Genomic DNA, 23,859 nt, shown 5'->3' with positions numbered 1-23,859 from the left:
ATAGCCGCAAAAGTTTCATGTTTCGATGGAGAGAGTACCGTGCCCACGACGGCGGTTAGTGTCCCGTGGGCTGTGAGACACGACGACAGAGATTCGTTGCCGTCAGCTTGTCTATGTATGCACACTCCCGCCTGCCCGTGACCCGTCAAGAAGGAAGGTAGCAGTTGTTCGGTTCCGAAATCGATTGTTGGGGTTCAGGCTTGACGCTCCGAGTAGACGTCGAAGCGCTTGAAGAAGCAGATGCGAAAAGCATGATGGCGATGCGTGATGCCTGAACCGTAATGCTGACACGGATTTTCGCTCACCGATCACCCTCAGCCTTGCCGCGCGCTGATTTACCCTGCACTGCTCAGCACTGGACAGAATTTTGACAAACATACGGCACAGTCCTAAGTCCGTTGGGTAACTTGGCCTTGCATGTTGGTGGACTGTGGGATATGGTTTGCATTGAACTTGTCGGTGAAGTTGACCTCTGTCAGTGTGAAGCTGCCGGTGATTCACAGTCTCTATTTCGCGCCCCCGGAAGGCTGGAGAAATGGGAATTTGAATTGCAAGTTTCTAAGATCCTGGGAAACAAAGACGGTCACCAGCCGGACGGGCTCCGAAGGCAGTCGCAAGCTTTGGAAAGAACGCTCATACATGATGGAAACGTTCCACGCCTGTGAACATGAACTGTGCAGGGTCGAGAATGTTTAAGCATTCCAGACCGCTCCGCGCATAGCGGACTGCGAGAATTATGCCTTTCGCATCACTCATATCTCGAACAGATGCCGTGTCACTGCGCGATAATAGCATCGTTCAATATTGTGCTTCTCACTCAATCCAGCCCTCAGATCGCTGCTTTCATTCTACATCTCAGCTGAGAGCCTTGTCCCAATACACAGGGACCTTAATCTCCACGAATGCCGATCGTTCACAACGGCCGGACAGTGGCTAGATATCTTAGCCATAAACGAATTAAAGCAATCTGATGCTGCGCGGGGCTGACGACGGTGGGACGGATTATTGCGGACTGGAGTTCAAGTCCGTTGGTTCGTGGCCGATTTTATCAGCTTAACAGCCTTTGGCTATCGATAGCAAGCCGAAGCTAAGGCCAGAACGTACAGCCCACTTGCGCGCCTATGGTTTCATGAAGAGAGATGTTTCCACGTCATTGGAGTTGGATCGCAGAATGGCGTGATACTATGTGTAGAGTAATGCTGGAAGAAGGAATGAGTGGAAGTGGAATCGAGGGATGATACTGTGGTCGAGGGAACCGTGGTACAGGCGTGGGATAGAGGCGTTTGCCCAACGGTCCTGGTGAAGCTCCCATCTGACTGTGAGATGTGGTATGTCGAAGGCAGATATTCCAACTACGTTAAGGTGACCGCATATGTGGAAGTCGTGTCAACCGGGTTGATGTGGTGATCTGGAAGTGTCGGTTGTTTGATTTTACCCTTTCGTGAATCAATGTTAGGCAGACCGCGGCGTTCAGACCCGTATGTAGGTTATGTTCCACCAAAGATGGTGATGTGGACTATCGGGTCATTGGTCTGAGTATATTTTTCATAGGATCTTAATAGTTTCGTTACCCGCTAAGATGATAGCTGAGGGACTAACATTATCACGTTAATGTATAGTGCGCAGATCTGCCAGCTCAAACAACCAGTAGCTGAGGAGCTGGGAGAATGGAGGATTGGATTTTCCAGATTAAAGATCTGACCTCAGAGGGAAGAGATGAAACGTAGGGTTCTTGCATCATCCGTCAATCATAATGACAAGTTCCCCACACAAACCCCGTGTCACCATCAGCAAACGCTGCAGCGGTCAGCACTCTACGCAACGGAGCGCTGCAAAGCTCAGCACATCTACTAGAAAGATAGTCCGTAGGAAGCGGTGGCTGGATGTTGGTTGGAAGGCCTCATAGGTGGATCCAAGATACCACTTGTTTGATCTCCCGCAGGTTTTAATTATGGAACTGCACAAATCTACTGAAAGAGCGCACGATGTGTCTAGTGCATGAAGGATCTGAAATAGAATGTTTCCGGAACTTGGTCCTTCCATAGCAACTCTTGCACCTCGAAACGGCTTTGCTCCCACTGGATCGGGAAGAGAAACAGTCTCGCAAGACGAGAGAGTTCCGCCGAGGAGGGCGGTGTGACGGGCATCGGTGTCGCATCTGGCGCTGAGCCAATCAGGGCGAGAACACTGATGGGAGCATGAATGTTGGCGCAGGAGAGCGGCAAGCATGTCTTTGGGAGCCTGTGAGATTCGGTGGCCTTGCCGTTCAGCTACCTAACACTTGAGTGTTTGGAAGCATGAGGTAAGGAAGTGCCCTTGAGGGTGACAGGTGGTGAATATTGCCAACATTGAGATCCTCTCAACAACGCACCATGTTACAACCGAGGAGGCTGGTGTGCTGTCACCCGCCTATCACTTACTAGTGGCGGACTGGATTCACGCGTCTAGAAGGCCATCGCCAGAGCCTTGTGGGTAATGTTCGATGCCTTGTGAAGATCTTGAGAAGCACGGTGTCATGCTTTCGCTCGCTGTCGTTAGATCTCCTTCGGACCCTCGCGCCAGCCACGTTGCCGATTACTTTGGTCACCGGAAGAACTACGGAGCCATTTTGTCAAGGTGATTGGGGAGTTTCCTTGGCTCCTTTGAAGGTGCCATGATGGCCTGCGTTAGAGTTTGTCGACGTGCAGAAGGTTGAGGTGGCGGGGGGCATAGTGGGGGGAAGGTGGTCAGTCGTATCGATAAGATCTGTGGAGGATCGTGGAAGGGCTTTGAGCTTAACCCAATGAATACCTGGATCATGCTTGGCCTCAGGACTGAGCAAGCGGCGGTGAGTGACATGACTGACCGGCGTGCCGAAGCTCGACTCGAGTGAATTGCCTGTCTCTTGAGTGACCGTTGGGATGTAGGCTGCACAATCAGACTAATCAGAAGCAAACTAATCTACCTCTGATGCTAGCATGTCGTTCCAAGTAAAGTCTGGCGCTATGGTTGGCACACTGGATGCAACTTTGATGAGAGAATTACTACTGCTGAGCCTACAAAGTCCGTTCACGAGAAAAGGTTCAGCGAACGACGGAGTACCAATCTCGGCTGCACCGAAGAAGGAATCTCCGGTCACGTTTGACAATTTATTGCCAACTGCAGCAGCGGGCTCAGCAACAACCCGTAGCCATGCTCTTGGGAGCAGGTCTTCGATTTCGCATTCCAGATGAGGACTTCGGGCAATCTGACCGTAGTATCAAGGGTACCAGACCGTGATGGGATGTGCCTGTGAAATGGGTCCACTGAAGACTTGGGCGACGATCAGCAGTCCTTTCTGCTCACAGACTCCCGCTCGCAAGCATGGCTGACAGAGTTTAGCAACGGGAAGCGGAGCTTGGCCAACTCCGTGTCGCTGCACGGATGACGCCGGGAAGCAGAAAAAGACTGAAAGATGGCGCCAAGACATGCAGGTTCTTTGACGAAGCGCTCGTTTCCCACCTTCATCCTGACTAGGCTGCCTGCTGAAGCTGCAAGCCCAGCGGTTCGTTAATAAATTCAACGGGAGTGGATACGAAGCGAAGAAATGAAGAATTGTACGGGTAAAGTGAAAGAGTGGCAACCACTCTTGCCTCGATCTGGAGGCCATGGACAATCTCACTATCATCACAGCTTAGCTTTGAGCGGTGGTTGGCCGCTAGGAGTCGGCGGTTCTTTGATTCATCCCATTTCCACATTGCGTAACAAGCCACGTTGTTCGATGGCGTTGAAGGAGGCTCGGGAGTTCATCATGAACCATCTCTTTGACCCTGTCATCCCACAAAAAGTGGTCTTGTGACCAGAGCAAAGCTGGAATGAAACAGGATGAGCAAGTTCGCAAATCTTGAGGTCAAAGATAGTGATTGGCAGACTCCCGAAATATAATCTCCGACGCGATTTGCCAGGCTGGCGAAACTCTCGAAAATTCTGCTGGGGCGTGGCGTGCCACTGGCGGATCCAGCTAATGAAGGCAAGATTAGCTCACCGCACCTCGGAGCAGGGTTTCCCTTCGGGGTGAAGGACGCTGTTAGTCAGCACCGCTCTGCTGGATGGCTGCCAATATATTGACGCCCAATCAGAGGGGGTAAAGGGGACGCTGGAACAGGGCGAGGAATGGGTACGAGGCGTCTGTTGACGAGGCAGCAGGATCCAATCGGGCTCCGGCAGCCATGTGTCATCGCCAACGCTCTCAAGGCGCTGCACAAGCGTTCGAGACAACTCGCCCAGCCAGCGGCAAGCGTTGATGAAGCGGGATGGGAATCAAAATTAGAGGGCGGCATGGCGATCTGGACAAAGGAAGCGTGTGAACAGGCGTGAGGAAGGGTGACTCCACCAACACGAAACCGAAACGTGACTGCTGACAGCCACAATGCTCGGCCAAGGCTCGTATGAAGGACACGACACCGGGATCAGGCAGGCGGAACAAAAAGGCTTTCTGGGGCATGACAGTCAGAACAGTGCCGCAGGCGTTACAAGATCTGCATCTTGGGCGGCTGGTTTCGTCATGGCCGAAAGACTATCGAACGCGACCGTGCGCGCCGAGGAGTCGTAAGCTTCTGCGCCTTTGAGACTGTTGCTAAGCGGTCCTAGCCGTCAATGGCTCCAGCTCAGCCTCTCAGCTGCTCTTTGGGGCGAGGTGCGGCCTGTTTTCGCAGCGAGGCCGGTGACAGCAGCTGCCGGCTGCCTAGGGCTCACTGGGGCCAGTGCCTTGCGAGCGACTTCACGAGGGACAGAGGAGGCTGATGGGAGCCAATCAGCGGCGGGGCGGGCTGCAGTGCGTGCGATATTTTTGCCTCTCGGGGCCTCACTTTCAGTCGGAATCAGTCCTGCGTCAGTCCTTTGTGCAGGTTGCTTCTGCTGGGGCGGCCGAGCTGAGCGGCAGTGGGCAGCAGTGGAGATGAACTTGCGCTAGGCCGCATCGGGAGGCGCATGATGGCACGCCACAAAGAGTGGTGTTTTTGGAGTTCGAGACTTCAGACTGCGACCGTCGAGCTTCGAGCCCCCCAGCGGGCTGGCGGAGTGGTGGGTTGTGTCATGTCAGGAAGCAGGATGCATGCGACCGTCCAGTCGACCCAGCGCCAAGTGCCCCTGGGAGGCTGCTGACTTGCGCGATTCGCTCGTCCCACAGCCTCTTCATCCAAGGGCTCCCGGCCAGCGGCGGAGCGAAAGCATCAGAACGAGATGGATGCAGCGGCCCATGAATCAAGGCCGGCGCGCCGCTTTGTTGGACCTGCTAACGGCATCAGGCAAAGAGACCGCAAGGACCAGTATTTGGCCCACGCGTACAGTGTGAGTGCAGCGCCATCGCCCATCGCCATCCTCACCTTCGCCTCCCTGTTCGGTTTGGGGCGTGAAGTGGAGCCAGGCGGTTTAGCGGGCGCCCACAGCATGCCATGGGTCCCGGCCGATGGCTCATCCTGGAGGCCCGGGTGGCCTATGAGTCCGTTTTGTCATTGCGCTGGTACGGCTATTCTTACGGACAGCTGCTGGGCATGGGGCTTGCACCCGGCCAATAACTACAGGGCCCACCCAACCTGCATCTGACTTTATCACTGGTGCCCAGCCGTGTCCGTTCAACATACATCATTATCTCGCCTCGAATTCACACCTACTTCATTGACCTCACGCCTCCTCCTCCTACTACTACCCTCCCCTTCCCACACTCCTTCACCCACTTGACTCCTCTTCGCTCTCTTCACCCCCCCCCTAGCCTCTCCGTGCTCTGTCCTCCTTGACTCCGCCTCAATCTACGTTACGCCCCAGCCTTGCGCCACCGGAGTTGGTCCCATGTTCGCCAGGTCTCTCTTGTTTTAATACGTTACTGTTCTCTTTTCCTAAGAACTACTCCTAAGGAATTCCGTCTTGGACACGATCGACCCGTAAAAGCCAGTTGCTCTTCCTCGGAGTATTTTAATATCCGTCCTTGAGGCCTTCGCTGGACCTTTGAGGACAAACTCACTATCTCCTCAACTACAGCATGTTGCCAACGCCACCACCTTCACCGACCCTTAATGGATTCTGTGCGCCGGAAGAACGACTAGGTCAAGTCCTTGCTGGAAGGCTGCAATTGACCGGTATCCTTGGAGTGGGAGCCTATGGAGTTGTCTATACTGCCGTGGACATCCAAACCAACATCCCCTATGCTGTCAAGGCGCTCAACAAGCTTGGCTTGGAGCCCCGACAGCGGAAGTTCCAGCAACGAGAGATTCAACTGCACCACCAGGCAAGCGCTCACCCCAATGTGGTTTCCTTGGTCAAGATCATGGACTCTCCAGACTGTACATATGTTGTGATCGAGTATTGCCCAGAGGGCGATCTCTTCTCAAACATCACAGAACGAGGGAAGTACATTGGTAATGATGCTTTAGCCAAAAGGGCCTTCATCCAGATCTTGGACGCTGTGGATTACTGCCATTCCATCGGAATTTACCATCGGGATTTGAAGCCGGAAAACATCTTGGTAACAGATCAGGGAATGACTGTCAAGCTTGCCGACTTTGGCCTCGCAACTTCCGACCCCATCACCTCCGACTTTGGATGTGGTTCAACTTTCTACATGTCTCCAGGTAATATTTTCACTACGTCTCGAGATTTGAATGAATTTCATTTTCTGAAACATGAACTAATTGATTTTCTAGAATGCCAAACTTCTGTGCCCAAGCCATATTCCTGCTACGCATCGGCCCCAAATGATGTTTGGAGCCTAGGCGTTATTCTAGTGAACCTGACCTGTGGACGCAATCCATGGAAGCGGGCATCGCTTGACGATAGCACCTTCCGCGCCTACATGAAGGACCCCAAGTTCCTCAGGTCTATCCTTCCTCTTTCCCCGGAACTGGATTCCATTCTTAAGCGCATCTTTGAATTCAATCCGGCCAAGAGGATTACCATTCCAGAGCTCCGGGAACTGATCCTGAGATGCCCGAGGTTCACGAGCACGAAGTCTGCGGCTCCCACACCGCTCCCCTCCCCTCCATTTTCACCAGTTGACTATGTCCGGGATGCTGCCTTCAATGGATGTTATCAGCCTGTCCCTGTTCCATCTGTTGCTCCTCTCCCTGCTCCTCTTTATACGCCCATCTTTGAGCTCCCATATACGCAACACTCGACCTCATCGGGGAGCTCGAACTCGGACAACGACTCGGTGTTCTCCTCCAGTTCTTCAGCTTCGTCCACCTCGTCTACGTCTTCTTTCGCCCATGTCACCCTTCAACCTACCCACAAAGTTCCTACAAGGGGTGTTCAATCAACATACGTTTCTCCACCAGTTTCTAATACCTGGTTCCAACCCTTCATTCAGGCCGCTAATCTGGTCAAACACGTGTCTTTCCAGCCACCCATGTTGGCAACTCCGGTCCATGTTTACTGAACTGTCACTACCAGGCCACTCTATCATACGGATCAATTATTTCCTGGACACGCTTCTTCACGTTGTGTTTATATTTTTCATTACTTGTCGAAAAGTCATGATGAGATGAAAGTTACTGAGCGGTGTGTTTTGCACGGTGTTGGTGTATGGTTCGGGTTTCGCCGGCGTTCCAAACTAGACTTCATTGACCTTTTGCCATGCCAAGGATTTGGATATGCCTACCAGGAGGGACCGTTTTTGCCTTGAATTTAGAAAATGTTTTCAACCATGGTGCTGTCTTACTATTTATTTTTTTAAACCTTGGAAGGTCAATTGCCTAGAAGGCGGGGGTTTTTTTTTGCTTTGAATTTCTATCGCTGCACGATCATATCAATGCTGGGGCTACGATCCACTGGAAGTGGAGAATTGTGAAGCATTTACACGGAGTTTCTTCTAATCTGGACCTTGGACTGGCATCCATCCGTTGGAGGAGCCCATCGTCATTTACGGTCTTTTACATTTTTCCTTCACTAGATACCAGAGCAGGTTTTAATACCTTTTGGCTCAACAATTGTACGGTAGTGGAGTCTGAAGAGACTTGAGATCTCAACATACGTCTTGCCCAGCAGCAAGGAAACTATCAAAAATATATACGTAAGGTGGTACAACGATGAGTTGCATCACAAAGACAGGAACTTTCTCTTTCCATACATTGCCTTGTGTGAGTCTGTCCGAAGTGAAACGATTCCGCTACCGCTATGCCGCGTGAGCAGGGCATCATGCCTGCAGATAATTTCATTGCCATTCTCCTGAATGCAAATTGCATTCCAGTGCCCCGATGGACATTGAACATTCAAACCTCGTCCAAAGCTGGTGACACAAGAGCCTAACGCTGCAGAATCCCTGTCCCACGGCTCGCGAAAAAGCAATCAGCCCAAAACGGTCGTCCGACTTGCGCAAGTGAAGCAGCCAACCAGCACCCGCCATCCCCCACCCAAACCGGACAGAGGCTGGGCTGGGCGCAGACTGGGGCGTGCAGGCACTTGTTCAACTGCATGCATACTGCAAAGCACAAATGTAGGATATTTGCACCACAGCGAATCAGCGCGGCTGCACCGTCCGATGTTTGCATATGAACAAGCGTTGTGAGGGTGTAGCATGCAGTAGACTGATTTGACAGGAAGCAGGCAGCTTGATTAACACAGGAATCGTCCTGGGTTGGAGCCGGCAGATAGGGTTCTGTCCTGCCCAGACAATACGAATTATATAGATGGAGAGGGTGCTTTTGGGATTGGGATTGATGACGGTGGGATGCACGATCAGGACCCCATGCTCGATGTTCATCCGTCATTTCTTTCCTGTTGGGTGCGATGTGCTGCCCTGCCGGGCTGTGCCCAATGCCCTCCCGTCGAAGAATCTTCTGGATTGCGATGCCATGGTTCGCGGAGAGGACGGGTGAGCTAAACTGTTGATTTGGTCGCATGTACCTGCTGCCGGCTGCGAGGCAGTGCCCTTCAGGACGGGCAGTCGATGGGAGGCAGACTTTCCGTGGCAGCCGTCGCTCAGCCGTAGTAACAAGCAAAATTCGCAGGCCGGTCCCGTCAGCGAGCTGGCTGATGGGCTGAATTCTAATTACCTTCGAACTCTGTCTAAAGTCCTTCAGCTTCTGTACTCGACGTCGCTAACCTTATTTCAACGCTGTCAAGGAAATGTAAAAGATGATGCAGATGGAGGCGTCACCGGAACCTTCCTGGCCGTTGTGGTGTTGCGACGAGTGTTTGGAGAGGACGGCTGGACGCCACCTCTCGGTCATCTGATGAGGTATTCTCAAAAGCAACATCTCACTCACAAAAAGGAAAACCGACACCTTAGATGCTGCATCGTGGCGCTCGTTTCGCGAGACGATGGTACAAAGGTGTGGTGATCCCGCCAAGGCCCTCGATGTGCAGTGGTGTGGCAATCATCACGATACTGGTCATTGACAAACCTCTCTCATTCTTGCCCCAGGTCCTGGAGAATACCCAACCCAATGGTTTCTTGGTCGCATGCAGCGGCCACAATTGTTTTCTCGATAAATTGGATTTCCTATCGGGACTCGGATACGCGCAAGTGGCGATTTCTGACCCTCTTTCATGGGGGTTGACCTGGTTTTGTGTACCTCAGGTTATATTGGTGTCTATACAGTGCCTTTTCCCTATTTGCTGGTTGTTGGAGCAGAGCTAACGGAGAGTCTCTCGTCAAGCTGACCGGTGAGGGTGAGTGAGCATGGCGAGCGATTTTCGGCGGAAGAAACTTAGAGTGCTCGTGCCAGTCGTGCATGCGAATGGGAGGAACTCCCTCGCTGTAAACACTTTTCGAACCCTACGCTGGTCTAACAGTCGTTCAACAGCTCCCACATCCTTCACATCATAATCTGCAACGATATTGACGAAGGCTCGTCGCACTGCTACCAATTTCCGGCCCTCCGTCTTGCACGACGGTGGCTGATGTCGAGACACGACGAGCCATGTGCTCCGATTCTGCGCCTCTAGCTTCCTCCAGGAGGAGACTCGCGAAATGTAGCCGCGGACGGGAAAGAGTAGCTTCGTGAACATGCGTGAGTCGATTGCTGAGTCATTGTAAGGGTACGGGGAGACCGTCACACCGTGAGCTTTACGTGGCGGTTCCTCCCCGTGTCACAGCAGCTGTGTGTGAGCCGATAACAGGAACATTCTCGAGGCCATCCATGTCTTCCTTTGCAAACTTTCTTCATGCTCAGCCCTACGACGTTCAAATGCCGGTACTGGCCGCCGTTTGTGGGATGACTTTTCCATTGGAGCGGAAGGTTTCCTATTTTCTTTTAAGTCGACGGATTAATGAGGTACATTCAGGTTTCGCACCTCGTTAACATCCCTTATCCTGAATGACGTGGTGAGATTTTCAGCGCCCCATCAGCCGACTTCTGCAGCCCCGCAAATCTCCGGGCTGGCATGGCAGATGTCATCAGTAGATCTCCCTCCTTGAACTCTCAAGACCACTCTACTCTCAAGTTAGCCTGTCAGACAAGCAGCACTCACGCCATTCGGCATCTGATGTAGCGACACACAATCAAGACGCCATTCATCACGCCGAAGATCTCCTCCCTGAGGATGCGAATGATTCACGACTATCAAAGCTCAGCCTAAAGCTACGATATGCAAGAGTTTGAAACTGAGGCAGCCTTGCTGTCCCCTCGTACCACGATCACCTCAGCTGCAGAGGCACAGTGTCGAGAATGAGAAACGCGACGAGCTACGCCGACTTCATACTCACAAGTACCAATGCGTCCATGTCGCGAGCTTCTCCGCACGCCTCTCCCGCTTCGGAACCACTCAAACATCCACCGTGACACAGGCGTGTTCTTGACGGTGCTGCCCAGCCTGTGCAGTGTCTCGGTTTTCTATTCTGTTCCAAGCCCCCCTGAAGCGTCATTACACGACGTCTCCGGATCGCCATTTGGTCCTCGTACGTGATTCTCCACATATGGCACGACAGGCACCATCTGCCAACTGGTGCTGGACTTCGTTCCCTTGCCGTGGGACTTCCAGTTGCGAGAAGCCGCACATGGACAAACAAGTGAGACCAAGTGTTTCTGGATACGGCAGGCTACAGACGGCCAGCGACTTGTGTGCACCAGCCCTTAATGTGTCACCACGTTGTAGTTTGCCTTGATCGTATCCTTGCAGCACGATGGCTGTGCACTGATTCCGCCGGTGCTCCCCACGACGACTTCCCGTGACTGAGCAGCCAGGCTGAAAAAGCAATAATTACCGCCGGTGGGCCTTGGAGAACGGGCGGAGAGCTTTGGGCAACCCATCCAATCCACAGATACCACCGAGACCAGCAAAGATGATAGCAGCACGAAGATGATAGCGGTTAGGTGTGCCAATGTGTGACGGTAACTCACGGAGGCTCCGATCATCGCTCGTGCCTGCCTCAGCTCAGCCTCCGCGCTGTGTATCTCAGTGCTCCATTTCAACGATATGACAGGTAAGACGGCGGCGACACTGGTACTCGAAGTGAACGTTGGCGGTCTGTCAGAGACTACGAAGACGCACCCGTTGAACTTCTTCTCGCCCTGTGCATTGTTTCTCAACCCCCGGTCCGAATGCTCTCTAGGGATAGGCGACATGACACCGCAGCATCGGTTCCTCTGACGCGAAGCTGCAGAATCTCGATTTGGCCAGGTTCTTTGGCACATGAGTTGGGCTTTCGGGGAGCTCTTTCCTTGCGGGCACTGGTAAGGTGGGATTGACATTGTCTCAGCGACGTCAACATCATTCCTTCGGTTTCCCCTCTCACTTGCCTACCTCCGTCTGTCACCACCATCGGCGCGCTCCTCTATTCAATGGCATTCTCGTCGCATATTGACGGGCGGCGGGCTGTTGCTGTCACCGAACCAAAGAATCCGATCTGCGTCGGTGCCCAACGAAGGCTGGATTCTAGGCTCATGTTCTCCAAGTCTGCCGCGTTCCGAAGACTTCGGCAACCTGCACGAAAACCACTAGAAGATCAACAGCGCTGCCAGCACTGCGGCTATGAAACCCAAACCGGTCATGGGAAGTCGCAGTCTAGGTTTGGAGTTTGGTACTCATCGAAGCAGACCTGGATGCAGATGCAGCACCGTGATGTTTGAGAGCTAGATGGGGAAGATGCTGTTTGGCGCTGTATCCTCGTCGATCAGCACCAAAAGATTCCGACTGTGAGTTGGCGAACAGTGGGTCCTGCGTCTCTTTTGCAGTTTTGGTACCGACTTTGCAGGGTCCTAGTTTGCAGGGTCCTATATGCATATCATTCTCTTTTGCATGAGTCTTTGCGGCAGCATCCTAATGCTTGGTTTCGGGTGAGGAGATTTGTGTTGCATGTAGATGTCCTCGTAGTGATCTCGACGGGCCTCTACAACTGAATGGTGCTAGGTTCTACCGTTAACGGTCTTCTTGTTGTAGGGAGACCTGCTTAAGCTATTACTTACGAACCTTCCCGAAGGAGGATACTCTGAACACATCCAACGCTTTCCCAACTCACTCAACACCTAAGCTCTCCGACACGCCCAGCCCTAAGGACCAAAACTAATCTTCGTTCCCCAGGACGCCATTTCGTAAAACCATACCTGCTATGGTCGTCAGAGACATACCTGCACCCCGCTCTACATATCCGCACCACTCTCCCCGTTCTCAAGTCCCGGCTGCACGGCTGGAGTATGCATCGGAGGATTTGATACCAACCACTCCAACCCCTCTTCTTCTATTTCGAGGTCAAGGGCCCTGTAATATCTCAAACGCCACGTCCGAATAATACCGCTCGCATGGGTGGACATGTTATCTCCACTCCATGTATGACATTTGGTGCATTTGCGGGACCGCATCTAGCTCCTTCGAGTACTACCTAAAACTGGATCCCGCTGAACACATCAGCCATCCTCGCCACGGATTCCCGGATCTGGAGCTCCACGCATGGCGAGCATTTCTACCATGTTTCTGCCGGGTGTGTGCAGCGGTAAATGTCGGAACGAAGGTCGAGTCTCGCGTAAGTGCTCGAGCTCTACGGCTTGTCCTTCGACAGTGGATTTGCAGAATCCAGTTCCCTAGCGCTGATAACCGCCTTCAATACCCTAAACGGCTTCAACCTTCTCTCGTCTGCCCCATACACACCCCTTGCAACCAGATATATTTCGGTTCACAGGAGCAAAACATCGTGCCTACGAACCTAGCAACGCAGAAATCTGCTCTTCTCTCTCTCCCTTTCCTCCATTCTTGTGAATATCAGAAGTATTTATGCAAGTATTTATACAAGTCTGTGCGCTTCGCTATGAATTACCTTCTATCTCACCCTCACAGTACCTACTTAGCTCCTATGCTAGTACGGCTGCCACTTTCTCAAGTCCAGTCACGTCCGTGTGCCGGAGACATTTCATGAGCCATTGCACTGTGAGCCGGTGTAGGAGATGAGCTTACCACACGGATGCGAGTAGATCCTGGATGAATAGACGAACAGACGGCTTTTAAACGTGGAAGGTTCCAGCTGCTTCTACATAGATTAGTAGATTGAAGCAGGCGGATAACATCACATCCACCCACTCATCCTAACTCATCGCAACACTGAATCATAACACACTTCCTCCCTCCCTATCGCACCTATGAATCAAATAAATCCCAAAACACGCTAAACATCAAACCAGAGAACATTATTGTTTTTATCAAGCCACAAGCGCCAGTGCGAGTGCTAGAGATACCATTAATCATTCATAACCCTCGCGAGATGCTTGAACCCTCGATAGATGCAATCCAAGAGAACCCTGCCACTCCGATTCCATCCAATCCCATCTCTTGGCTTTGCCTTTGCCTTTGAGATTCCAACCCAGCCCATCCTTATATGTACATACGCTGTTACTCATTTCATTCCAGCGATTGGTTGATAGAGGAAAGAGAGAGAGAGAGAGAGAGAGAGGTAATACAGGACCGACGTCATGTGTATGCACTGCACTAATAGCAAATGAGGAGAAAGACCGGACGAAACATAGAACAAATCCCCCAATTCCCAATTCCCCATGGCCCCGTCCATCCAAAAAGCATAAAAAACTATTACCCCTGTCTGTGGATCACTCTACTCAAGCTCCCGCATCCATGAACCCTTCCAAACTCTCATAACTGCCCAGCGGCCTAAACAGCTCATTACTAAAATCCGCACCCGAGCTGCCAAGCAAGCCCTCAAAGTTCTCAAACGCAGCGTCGAAATTCAACCAATCGGGACTCTGTTCCCAGGCGTCGAATGCCGGGGCAAGGGCAGGCGCGCGATCAGCGCGTTCGCTACTGGTGGGGTGTTGGCCTGGTGTGGGTGTTTGGAGGGAGTTGAGGAGGGAGGTCATGGGGGTTGTGGGTTGGTTTTGGAGACGCGGATCGATGGCGTTGGAAGGGTCGAGGGGTTGCTGCCATTGCGAAGAGGAAGAATTGGAGAGGGCGGACTGTTGGGGCTGTTGGGTGAGGGGAGGTTCCGCCTTAGTGGCTTCTGAAGGCCGGTTTTGGATGCTTGTTAGGTCCATGGTTGTAGCGGGTGTGTTTGCGGTCCTAGTGTTTCGATCCGCGTTGTTGAGAACGGCTGTCCCGAGATCAGCCATGGTGCCTGCGGACCACCAAGCATTGCGTAATCTGTTTAGTAAGACAACACATTGTTTGAGTTCGTCGGTGGCGCGGTTGATGTGCACTTTCAGACGGCGTTGGCGGAAGTGCCGGTATACGACTGATAGGGCGACAGAGAGCGCGTAGGGGACTAGGGGAAGGGGAGGAAGTAGTTCAGGAGGTTCGGAGTTTAAGAGCGAGATTACACGGGTAGCTGAGAGAGATTGGCGAACATATGAAGGGGTTGATTTGACGGGATCATTGATTGAGAGTGACTTATGACTGGCCATGCACATGGTGTGGTGGTATAGTGACAGGAGGTCTGTATACGTTAGTTTCATGGGGGGTAGGTAGGTTCGCAGATGCGTACTCATGATAGGACCGTCCAGTTTATCCTCCCCATCTCCAACCATCTCCTCAAAACCGAGGAAGTCGTCGCCTTCCCAACCGGTCTCTTCAACAGCTCGACCAGGGCGGTAGTAGTCGATGACCTTGTCAAGCATTTCCGAGATTTGAAGCCAAACTCCAAAAGGGCTTGATCTCTTCTCGGGATCCGATGGCAGCCTGCTTAAGCTATTGTCTCGGTCATGCATGATGAGCGGCCGTCCATTCATGCAGGCGTTTATCTTGTCAAGGCTCCAAAGGCACCAGAATAGATCTTCAAGATTCTCCTGGGAATCTGACTTCTGGTTCTTCCATTGGTGTCCAAACTGAAGACCAAAGGTATGTGCATGGTGAATCGCTTGGGCAAGATGCATGGAGGCCTGTTCAGCGCCGTCTGGACCTTCGCAATGGAGTGATATTAGAGCCAAAACTTGAATCAGTACAACTCGATTCTTCTCTAGTTTAGCCTCGATACCAGCAATGACGGCGTTGTAGAGCCGCTGGGAGAACTCTCGGGGCAGCATACGGGCATCATCCTCTAGACACAGGTGTGGTGCAGCATCGCCATGTTTAGATGCTACAATGCATATTGCTTGCATTAACAAACGAGGTTCTGTCTGTTGGCTATACTGGGCTGAGAAAAGGTTTTTGTCAACGATCGGAAGCAGTGGCTGAACGTAGGCGAAGTAGATGTCGAGAAGAGCATCCTGGTCCTTCCGAGGAGGCAGTATAGCCACACCTACTGCATCAAGGTACGATTGAAGTGCTCGCTGGACAGTGGCCTCCTGAGTAGTCTGAGGACTAGTCTCGTTCAGTCGTGCCGTGGATTCTTGAGGTTGACCGGGGAGATTCGGGGCCCTTCCATCTTGACCCTCGACCCACTGGCCAATAGGGGGGAGAATAGGGGAGTGATTCGACTTTCCTCGTTCATGGACAGAGTGGACCTGCTCCCTAAGGACAGCCTCAGGGTTCAGATAGCCCAAAAAGTTAGGGGGTGTCTGGGCACGCGGGTTCTCTCTCGGGCTGAGGGGGGGCATGTTAGAATTCTGGAGCCCATGATTCTGAGGATAGTCTCGGGGCACCCTGGGATCATGATGATGATGGTTCAGATGGAAAGCCCCTGGGTCTGAGGTTGGATTCCCACCGGAGTGGCCGCTTTTGGTAGAGCTTCCGGCATCGGCATCGTCGTCGAAGGTATGGCTGCATCGCTTCTGAATGGATGGTCAGAGGAACAAGCCACAGAGCTGGGTTTCTGGGGGAGGCGGAGACAAACCCTTCGCTTCTTGCACGATTCACATGCGCGGTGGACGCCTTCAAAAGCAACGTTAGTGAGGCGCGCGAGGCTGAGGTGGATGAGCTCAAAGACGCACGCTTCCGCTTCCTGAAGAACTCGTTGTTCGCAGCGAACGTGATCATTGTCGACATGATAGCAGATTTAGGACAGTGAACAGCAGCTCTTGCGGGCGCTGAAGACAGCTGCGTCGTCGTAATGGCCGCGCTGGGTCGCTCTCACCAGATATGAGGTCGAACGAGAAATTGAGAAGCCACGACCAACAGCGGGCCCACGTGATGCGCGCTGCCCGCCTCCGCACCTCCTCCCCGCGCGGCGCCCCCTGATTGGGCCGAGGGGCGCTGGTAAAAGCCGGGCCGGTAGGCATCGCACTCCTTCCCCAGGTCGTTATATTATGTCCCCTCGACACTGCCTCCAGCCCTGCAGCGTGCCTTCCCCGTTGCAATAAGTCGCAGGCGCATTTCTGGATTCACCCAGGCGTCGCTGCCACTCCGAGCCCGCTGAGCAGCCCCCTTATCGCCGTGCCCCCCCTCGAGAGTACCCGGCCCCCAGCATTCCAGTGCCGTATATTCCAGTATTCCAGTATTCCAGTATTGCAATATTGGCAGGATTAGATCATGGCCACGACGCCGGCACTGCCCCTCGACATCTGGCTGCTTGTCTTCGCGTACGCAGACGATCCGAACCTGCTGTGGTCGACCTGCCGCAACGTCTCGCGCTTCCTGCGTGACTGCGTCGACGACTTCTTCCGCCATGGCATCCTCCAGAACACGTTTATTGACCTGCACTACAGTGATATCCATAGTCGGCCTGGGCCCCTGAACGGCTACATCCACATCCCCATGGTCTTCGACCGGCTTTCTGACGACGGACTGCGCGCTGTCTTTGTGCAGCGCGCTTACAAGCCCATTAAGCAGATGGAGTGTTGTTATGTCTGGGGCTCCGTCAGGGGCTGGGTACCGTTTATAGAGCGCCATTGCCAGGAGATGAGGAAGGCGCTGCCGTTGATCCTAGGCAAGAGCCAGCCTTCTCAAGAACCCCCGTTGTGGGAAAGAGAACATGCCCGGCTAAGGAACTGGTTAGACGCTGACGGGAAGAAGACATATCTGCTGCAACTGCGGAACCTAACGTCGATAGGCCGTGGAGATAGACCGCCGCACTTCATCAAGGTTGTCGACGAGGTCAATGATACTGAGCTGGTTGATCTAGTTGTCGACTGTGAAAGTCGTGAGGTGTCGTTTGACTGGCGACAGACGTACTCGGCTTTCTTCCGCGAGCAAGAATTCATGAATCGTGCGTTGAACAGGGGGAAGAAGCAGAAGAAGAAGCGCACATATTCCGAGGACATAGTCGCTGTAACCAACGTGTTCCTCTTCGACCATCTTAACACCAAGATGGCTCGCGCCCGCGAAAAGCGCCTTCAGGCATGGACGGCCAAAAACAAGCACCGTATGAGTACAGAGGTTCGTCAATGGACCGAGCAGAGTGTGGGTATAGAGAAGGAGCGTCTTCGAAGGGCGTTGTGCTTTGACAATCTCCAGCCGGTTCCTGAAGATCGGGATGTAAATGAAGATATTGAGATTGTTCCCGAGCGACTGGCAGATGACCATCCTGACCTGCTATTCTGGCCGTGGAGTGACGATAACGGTTTCTTTGTGAGACAGCCTCGTAAGAGCTGTGTTATACTGTGATGTGGTATGTGCGGTATGGCATCACAGAACGTGGAACCCAACTAGGGTAAAGCCTATCTGTTAACCCTCGTACTGAAAGTTGGGAGAGCGCTAACGGGATGTATTACCCTGTCACGTTCCATGCTAGGTGACAATTTCCAGTAATGATTAATACTCGCGAGGTAATTTTCAGACTGCTGTGTTGTGCTTTCCTCTGCAGGAACCATACATAATGCATGCTGTCTAATTCGATGGCCGTTCCCAGATTACCAGTGCTCGTCAACGAACAAGACTACGTAGTCGGAGAATATCTAACCACAACCACGATAACCCTGACTGTTCTTCAAACCATGTCAAGTCTGCAATCTCCTCTCAAGCCAATCTGATCCAGCTATCTGACAAATATTCTCTCCTCCCTCTTTTCCCCTCATGCTCCTACCAACCTCCTATTTCTTCTCCCCCTCTGTCTTCTTTCCCCCTTCCTTAACCCCCTCCTCCTCCCTCAACCTCCCCCTCACATTCATCAACGCCTTTCCCAACAAGTTTAAACCCCACCTATGCCTATTCTTCCCAGCATTCTTCTCACCAAGCCCTACACCCCAAATCCTATCCATCGGACTCGCTTCCACCAACTCCCTATCCCCAGTCTCAAGCAGCATTTTCCTCAACGCATCTGCCTCAGCACTGATAGTGAACTTGAGATAATTGCCTTCTTCCACAATACGGAGGCGATCTGTAACACATCAGCAACCACACTCTTACTCAATCCCCTTCTCCCCCAAAACCAAGCAAAATCAAATCAAATAAAACCCACTCAGAATAGCAAAAAAAGAGGTAGTGTTTACTTACTCAAGTTCCAAACCTTCTCATCAAACCCCCTTACCTCACGCCCAAGCTTCTTATGCGTCTTCGGATCCGTCGTTGCCAGCATCATACTCGCGACCTCCTCGTCGCCGAATAACCGCGCTTTGCCAACCATCATCCACATCTCAGCGGTTGCATAGGTGCATCCTTCATGTGTGAACTCGGACGAGTACCATTGGCCTAGATAGCCGTTGTGGTCGTGTGGACGCCAAAAGTAGACTGGACCGGGTGGGGGTGCGGCGTCGTTGGAAGAGGTGGCGGTTGTGGTTGTCTTGGGGGCCATTTTTGCAGCTCCTGCTTCGAGGACTGCTTGGGCTGGTGCGGTTGTCTTTGAATTTGAGCTTGAGCTTCGTATTGATCTAGTTTTCGAAGTTGCTGCAGCTCGCTTCGCAACTCTGTTTAAATTTTTTGGTGGCATTGAATCGAAATCTGCTTTCTTCTGCTGCGACCGCTGTTTTGTATATCTATCTTTCCTCTGCTCTCGTTGAGCGTGAGTTTGAGTCACGAGCTATATGTTGTACTGATGTGGGAGCAATATAGCTATTCGTTGTTGGCCGTTCGTTTAGATCTCTGCCCTTTTCCTCAACAGGATAGGGAGAGAAACAACAATTTCCAGCGAAGGATCCAGAAATATTTCTTCGAGGAAATACTGGAGCAGAAACCAAAGTCAATCGTGCCTTCTCTCTCCATGTTTATGAACCTTCCACCGTGAATACGAGAGTCGCGACTCGCCTAGCAGTGGCTGTGCAAAAGCCCGCATTTTGGGGGAGTCACAATCACTTGCACCACCCTTTTTCAAGAGCGATTACCTCTGCCTTGCCATTTGATTGGTTGGAAGACAGTAAGGAAGACCTCGCGATGACACTAAAGGAATTGAGTCACTTGATTCCGTGGAGTATTCGCGTTGAGCCACCTGTCTGTCTCTTTGACTCACTTGCTAGCCGCAGGCTGTACCGTGTAGGGATCTCGACATTCACGAGCTTATGTATGGTGACATTCCGAGCACACTTTTAATATCTACATACAGCTTCCTCTCACAGCACACGGAAAAAGAAGATGCATATATATATCTCACCCTTCATCCACCCAGGCTGACAAACAGAAACTACAAACTACAAACCCCGGCTGCGCTCTGTAATAATGCTTCTGGGTATGCCCATCCAGCTCTAGCTCCAGCCCCCACTCCAGCTCCAGCTTCTCTCTCCAATGCAAACGACAACAAAACGGAAGGGAATCGAGAAATATCATAGATCGCTTTACCAACGAAATTACCTGCTGCACACACACACACACATCAACAAACGATGGTGGCCCTTCCAACATCCCGTCCCATCCCTCGTCCCTAAAAGAAGTACACGAGAATCTCCGCTATAGCTGCGCTTACTTGACTATACTCTATGTGCATGACTGAGTGGTAGCAAGGCTGGCCACTTTTTTTTGTGCTTGTGCCTGTCCGGGATAGAAAGAGGGAGGTATGAGTGCGTTCAATTCAACCCCTCAACCCCCTGCGATAACCTCTCCTCCATAATCTTGATCAAAACTGGCGGCACCGCCTCATCCGTCGCACGAATCGTAATGCGATACATCTAAGCACACGTTAGCCCAAAATACGCTCCTTGTACCTCAAAATCTCCGAAAAACTTACCCGGGTATCGAAATTTGGCTCCAACCTCAACAAACACCCAAACTTGCCCCCATCACCTGTATGCAACACGGTGGCACCAACAATGTTCTTTCCATTCGGATCCACACCCTCTAGAATCCCCCACTTGAATCCCCTAACTACCTTCTTCACAAATTCCATATTCATCGTGCGGTTCTTACTAGCAAGACCGAAGATGGATTGGGCCTCGCGTGGCGCTCCACCAATTTGCTTCCACCGCTTGAAGAAATCCTCAGCCGAGAGCTCGGCCGCGTCCATGTATTTGTGGAGGACGACAGGGAGTTGAAGGGTCAGCCCTTGGAGTGCGCCGGCGAGGTATGAGATGCGAAAGGTGGGTGGGTCAGAGAAGATGTTTTTGGCTTCGAACATGATGGTTTGGTGGGTTTGGCCGTCGGGGGGGATCATCGTATCTGGAAGACCTTTGATGTCGGTTTTGAGAGCCTCTGCGGACCGGTTGTCGAGGGTTGTTGTGAAGGAGCCCATCGGGAATGAGGACTTGTTGGTGAAATAGAAGATTACGCAGCCGAGTTGACCGCGATATTCTGTCCGTAGGCCGATTTGGATCTGAGCGTCCTCGTATAGCACACCCTCTGGCCGAAGAAGCAGGCGATTGTACCCGACCTCCCAGTCTGGGCTCAAGTGGGCCGCACTGGCAAGATTAGGAGCTTTCAACACCTTGTTGGTGTCGATATTCATGTCCAGTCCTGCCAGGTCGTTCGATACCGCAGATACACCATTCGCTCCGTTTGCGGGAGTACTGTCCTTCCGTGTAGGACCAGCGTTAGTGAAACTTCGTTTCAATCCAGTGTTCTGGCCCATATTGAACTCCTTGGCATCCGCGTTAGCAGCTCTTCCACCAACCACCCAGGTCCTCTTGTCGCTGGTCGTGGCGTGCTTCTGATGTAATCGTGATAATAACGCTGAAGTCCGTTCGGGGAAAGGGGGCATTTCGTCGCACACAGTCCGTAGTAAGTCGTCAGTTGGTAGTGTGGCCAATGCAAGATACTCGCAAGCTCTTTGCTGTAATTCGGAATCAAGAGAATGACTGTAGGCGCGGAAGGTTTGCAGCAACTGGGGCTTGATCTCGGGGAACAAGTTGACGAACTTGATGAAGCAGGATAACAATATCGCCCTAGTACTTGAGGAGCAACCTCGCATCTTTCCGTTCAGCGCCATAAATTGCTCAATGGGACTACATCCCGTGGTGTCAGCAATTAAATGGCCAAATTCTCCGAGTAGATACGCCCCAATCTTGACAAGCGTCTCATGGCAGTCCCCCTTGATGTACTGTAGGATATTCTGGGCTGCGTAGACTTGGAGCTCCTCGTTGTTCGTGACGATTTGTGTGACTCGCTGCCATACTTCATCGCTGACATGATCTCCGGCCATTGCGATCAATCGGAGTGATATGTCGACATACCACTGTACGTCGGTGGCATACTTTTCAGTCAAAATCGCAATCTTTAGTACCATTTCTTCCCTTATCGCATAGTCTGCGGACTGGAGATATCTCAAGAGTTCATTGACGATGGCCTGGGCATTCGTGGGATCGCACATGCTGTACAGCAAATCGAGGCCTTGTCTCCGTACACTAATATCCCTATCCCGAAGTGATCCAATGATAATACTTTGGTGTTTCTTGATGGGGTCGAGAGTTTCCGATCGCGCTGCAAGATGCGTCATAGCCTCTAAACCTAGATAACGAACGTTTGTCTCTCGAGAAGCGATGAATTTGCCAAGCCGCGTGGATATCTGAACCATGAGGTCCTGTTCCGTATCTAGGTGGATGACAAGATTTATGGCTTCAAACAGAACAGCGTTTTGAGCGTTGTTCTGCTGTACATTCTTTGGCATCTCCAGTGCAGAGTCCATGATCTTTTGCAGTGCGCCTCGCAGAAGTTTTTGAATATGGGTATCCTCTGTTTGTGTTAGTTTAAGAACATGATAGCTGGAAGCATGGAATACACCTACCAGGAGGTGGATAGTATTGAAGGAGTCTCAATAGTTTAACCTGTATCCAAGGGCAGGGCACTTTGTAGTAAAAATACCCCTCGGCGCACTCGTTATCTACCACGATCCTCTTCAGCCTGTTCGCAGCTTTCACGTAACTACCTTTATACTGTTCCGGATTGTCCTGAACCAGGGCCATGACCAGCGAGCTGACGGAGAGCGCAACGCCCATATCCTGATCGTCCATGAGGGATATTATTCGCTCCGCCCACTCGTTCTGTACAATGTTGGGGTATTTCCTATACAAGCGAAGCAGTGTGAGGGCAGCTTTCTTCTTCACGAATGCTTTGGAGGCTCTGGTTCCTATTAGCGAGCTCTTCCTGACCTAGGAGATTGAGAACTGACGGTGAGATGAGCAACCGATGAACATCCGAGCTCAAAGCCTCTCCCATCTCCTTCCCGCCCACATTCGCAATCGCATGCAGCGCCAAACAGTTATTCAGCTCATTGTGATCCAACAAATCCTTCCTAATACTATTGACAACAAGATGCAGCAGCTCATGCTGCTCGTGCAGGAATAATGTGACAGCGAGATATCCGATTTGTTTTTCGGAGTACTTGGTGGCGGAGATTAGATTGACGGCTTCAAGATGCCCGAAATCGACGTTCCAGCCCAAGATGTATATGTACAAGAGCTGGAAGAGTTAGTAGGGGGAGAGGAGGAATTTACTGGATAAGGTTAACCTTGCAGACGTATTTCTTTTTGTGATAGCCGTTGAGATTTCCATCTAGAGTATTTCAGGTCAGGCTAAAGTGAGTTGCAGAACAGTGCGTGAGCATTACCTCGAAACTTTTGCCTACAAAAAATTACACATCAGTATTCCAAACCGTACTGCGAGCCAAAGAGGACCAACCGTATGTTCGCTAATTCCTTGTTTATCCGTTTCTCCTCCAGCTCCCGCGCTCGGGCATTTCTGAGATCCGCAATGAACGAGACCAACCCTGCAGGACGGCCATCAGCATAAAACCCATACTAGTAGGGCCTGTATATGTACCTCTCATGGTAGGGACATTGCCAGAATTATTCCGGCTGAAGAGCCCACCTCCTCCGGCTCCGGACGCCATCTTCGAGGTTACCGATGTGGAGAGGCTCGGGGGCGGGCGGTTCCCGCCTGGGAGGTAGCCCGACAAAACGACGACTTGAGGAGCTTACGGCGGAGGTTAAAGCGGTCCAGTGAACAGGCTATGAGGAAGTGGGAGAGGAAATGGTGGTGGTGTTGTGGAGGGAGGACGGATCGCGAAAGGGGGTCGGAGACGAAGGGACCTGGGAGTTAGTCATGAACGCAATGTGGTCAATGTGGAAGGGATATGTGAAGCAGCAGTCATGAAAGAGACTGCGGCTCGAGGAGAGAAAGAGTGTTTGGTTGATGCGCATGGGTGTGGGATGGTCGTCCATGCTGGACAGCTTCTTGGCGTGGCGGCGGTCAGTGCGTCGAGAAAGCTTGGAATAGCTCAGCTTAACTCCGGACACCTCTCTA

At 52.0% G+C, this 23,859-nt stretch overlaps 8 protein-coding genes across 8 annotated transcripts; 4 read left to right on the top strand and 4 right to left on the bottom strand.

Annotated features, from left to right (window-relative positions):
* Positions 1 to 4,135: 4,135 nt before the first annotated feature.
* Positions 4,136 to 4,930, top strand: BDR25DRAFT_387560 (uncharacterized protein; the record flags this gene model as incomplete). Its single annotated transcript, XM_033698065.1, has 2 exons — positions 4,136 to 4,566; positions 4,609 to 4,930. The coding sequence occupies exons 1-2, from the start codon at positions 4,388 to 4,390 to the stop codon at positions 4,928 to 4,930; spliced, it is 501 nt and encodes a 166-aa protein (XP_033550213.1). The 5' UTR covers positions 4,136 to 4,387.
* A 944-nt stretch (positions 4,931 to 5,874) lies between these two features.
* Positions 5,875 to 7,820, top strand: BDR25DRAFT_131532 (negative regulator of sexual conjugation and meiosis). The gene is made up of 2 exons (XM_033683852.1): positions 5,875 to 6,584; positions 6,657 to 7,820. Exons 1-2 carry the CDS (start codon positions 5,996 to 5,998, stop codon positions 7,385 to 7,387), a joined length of 1,320 nt encoding a protein of 439 aa, XP_033550212.1. The 5' UTR covers positions 5,875 to 5,995; the 3' UTR covers positions 7,388 to 7,820.
* A 3,204-nt stretch (positions 7,821 to 11,024) lies between these two features.
* BDR25DRAFT_312452 (uncharacterized protein) lies at positions 11,025 to 11,642 on the bottom strand (the record flags this gene model as incomplete). Its single annotated transcript, XM_033691297.1, has 1 exon — positions 11,025 to 11,642. The coding sequence occupies one exon, from the start codon at positions 11,640 to 11,642 to the stop codon at positions 11,025 to 11,027; it is 618 nt and encodes a 205-aa protein (XP_033550211.1).
* Positions 11,643 to 12,715: 1,073 nt separating this feature from the next.
* Positions 12,716 to 13,366, top strand: BDR25DRAFT_352777 (uncharacterized protein; the record flags this gene model as incomplete). The annotated part of the gene is made up of 2 exons (XM_033695059.1): positions 12,716 to 13,280; positions 13,317 to 13,366. The coding sequence occupies 2 exons, from the start codon at positions 12,716 to 12,718 to the stop codon at positions 13,364 to 13,366; spliced, it is 615 nt and encodes a 204-aa protein (XP_033550210.1).
* Positions 13,367 to 13,884: 518 nt separating this feature from the next.
* BDR25DRAFT_131517 (uncharacterized protein) lies at positions 13,885 to 16,384 on the bottom strand. The gene is made up of 4 exons (XM_033683851.1): positions 16,254 to 16,384; positions 16,157 to 16,194; positions 14,870 to 16,091; positions 13,885 to 14,821 (listed from the first exon to the last, which is right to left on the bottom strand). The coding sequence occupies exons 1-4, from the start codon at positions 16,306 to 16,308 to the stop codon at positions 13,992 to 13,994; spliced, it is 2,145 nt and encodes a 714-aa protein (XP_033550209.1). The 5' UTR covers positions 16,309 to 16,384; the 3' UTR covers positions 13,885 to 13,991.
* Positions 16,385 to 16,570: 186 nt separating this feature from the next.
* BDR25DRAFT_302296 (uncharacterized protein) lies at positions 16,571 to 17,927 on the top strand. Its single transcript, XM_033689767.1, has one exon. It carries the CDS (start codon positions 16,792 to 16,794, stop codon positions 17,863 to 17,865), a length of 1,074 nt encoding a protein of 357 aa, XP_033550208.1. The 5' UTR covers positions 16,571 to 16,791; the 3' UTR covers positions 17,866 to 17,927.
* Positions 17,928 to 18,320: 393 nt separating this feature from the next.
* BDR25DRAFT_257775 (DUF1768-domain-containing protein) lies at positions 18,321 to 19,351 on the bottom strand (the record flags this gene model as incomplete). Its single annotated transcript, XM_033686501.1, has 2 exons — positions 18,694 to 19,351; positions 18,321 to 18,577 (listed from the first exon to the last, which is right to left on the bottom strand). Coding segments are annotated over exons 1-2 (690 nt in total), but the record flags the coding sequence as incomplete, so codon positions are not given.
* Positions 19,352 to 19,711: 360 nt separating this feature from the next.
* On the bottom strand, positions 19,712 to 23,761 carry BDR25DRAFT_282861 (Adaptor protein complex AP-2 alpha subunit). Its single transcript, XM_033687996.1, has 8 exons — positions 23,377 to 23,761; positions 23,236 to 23,323; positions 23,165 to 23,178; positions 23,066 to 23,109; positions 22,727 to 23,016; positions 22,343 to 22,677; positions 20,354 to 22,290; positions 19,712 to 20,294 (listed from the first exon to the last, which is right to left on the bottom strand). The coding sequence occupies exons 1-8, from the start codon at positions 23,444 to 23,446 to the stop codon at positions 20,193 to 20,195; spliced, it is 2,880 nt and encodes a 959-aa protein (XP_033550206.1). The 5' UTR covers positions 23,447 to 23,761; the 3' UTR covers positions 19,712 to 20,192.
* Positions 23,762 to 23,859: the final 98 nt, after the last annotated feature.

The sequence above is a fragment of the Lindgomyces ingoldianus genome, assembly GCF_010093535.1.
Source record: "Lindgomyces ingoldianus strain ATCC 200398 unplaced genomic scaffold BDR25scaffold_9, whole genome shotgun sequence".
NCBI classification, from domain to species: domain Eukaryota; kingdom Fungi; phylum Ascomycota; class Dothideomycetes; order Pleosporales; family Lindgomycetaceae; genus Lindgomyces; species Lindgomyces ingoldianus.
The sequence above is the reverse complement of the archived record's forward strand: the minus strand, read 5'-3'. Positions and strand labels throughout refer to the sequence as shown.

Excerpts from the sequence above, each read along its gene's own strand:
- BDR25DRAFT_282861 (XM_033687996.1), bottom strand. The coding sequence starts at position 23,446 with ATGGCGTCCGGAGCCGGAGGAGGTGGGCTCTTCAGCCGGAATAATTCT. Across the intron at positions 23,324-23,376 it reads CAATGTCCCTACCATGAGAG|GGTTGGTCTCGTTCATTGCG; the intron begins GTACATATACAG and ends GCCGTCCTGCAG. Across the intron at positions 23,017-23,065 it reads AAAAGAAATACGTCTGCAAG|CTCTTGTACATATACATCTT; the intron begins GTTAACCTTATC and ends TAACTCTTCCAG.
- BDR25DRAFT_131532 (XM_033683852.1), top strand. The coding sequence starts at position 5,996 with ATGTTGCCAACGCCACCACCTTCACCGACCCTTAATGGATTCTGTGCG. Across the intron at positions 6,585-6,656 it reads AACTTTCTACATGTCTCCAG|AATGCCAAACTTCTGTGCCC; the intron begins GTAATATTTTCA and ends TTGATTTTCTAG.
- BDR25DRAFT_131517 (XM_033683851.1), bottom strand. The coding sequence starts at position 16,308 with ATGTCGACAATGATCACGTTCGCTGCGAACAACGAGTTCTTCAGGAAG. Across the intron at positions 16,092-16,156 it reads AATCGTGCAAGAAGCGAAGG|CGATGCAGCCATACCTTCGA; the intron begins GTTTGTCTCCGC and ends TCCATTCAGAAG. Across the intron at positions 14,822-14,869 it reads ACTGGACGGTCCTATCATGA|ACCTCCTGTCACTATACCAC; the intron begins GTACGCATCTGC and ends TAACGTATACAG.
- BDR25DRAFT_302296 (XM_033689767.1), top strand. The coding sequence starts at position 16,792 with ATGGCCACGACGCCGGCACTGCCCCTCGACATCTGGCTGCTTGTCTTC.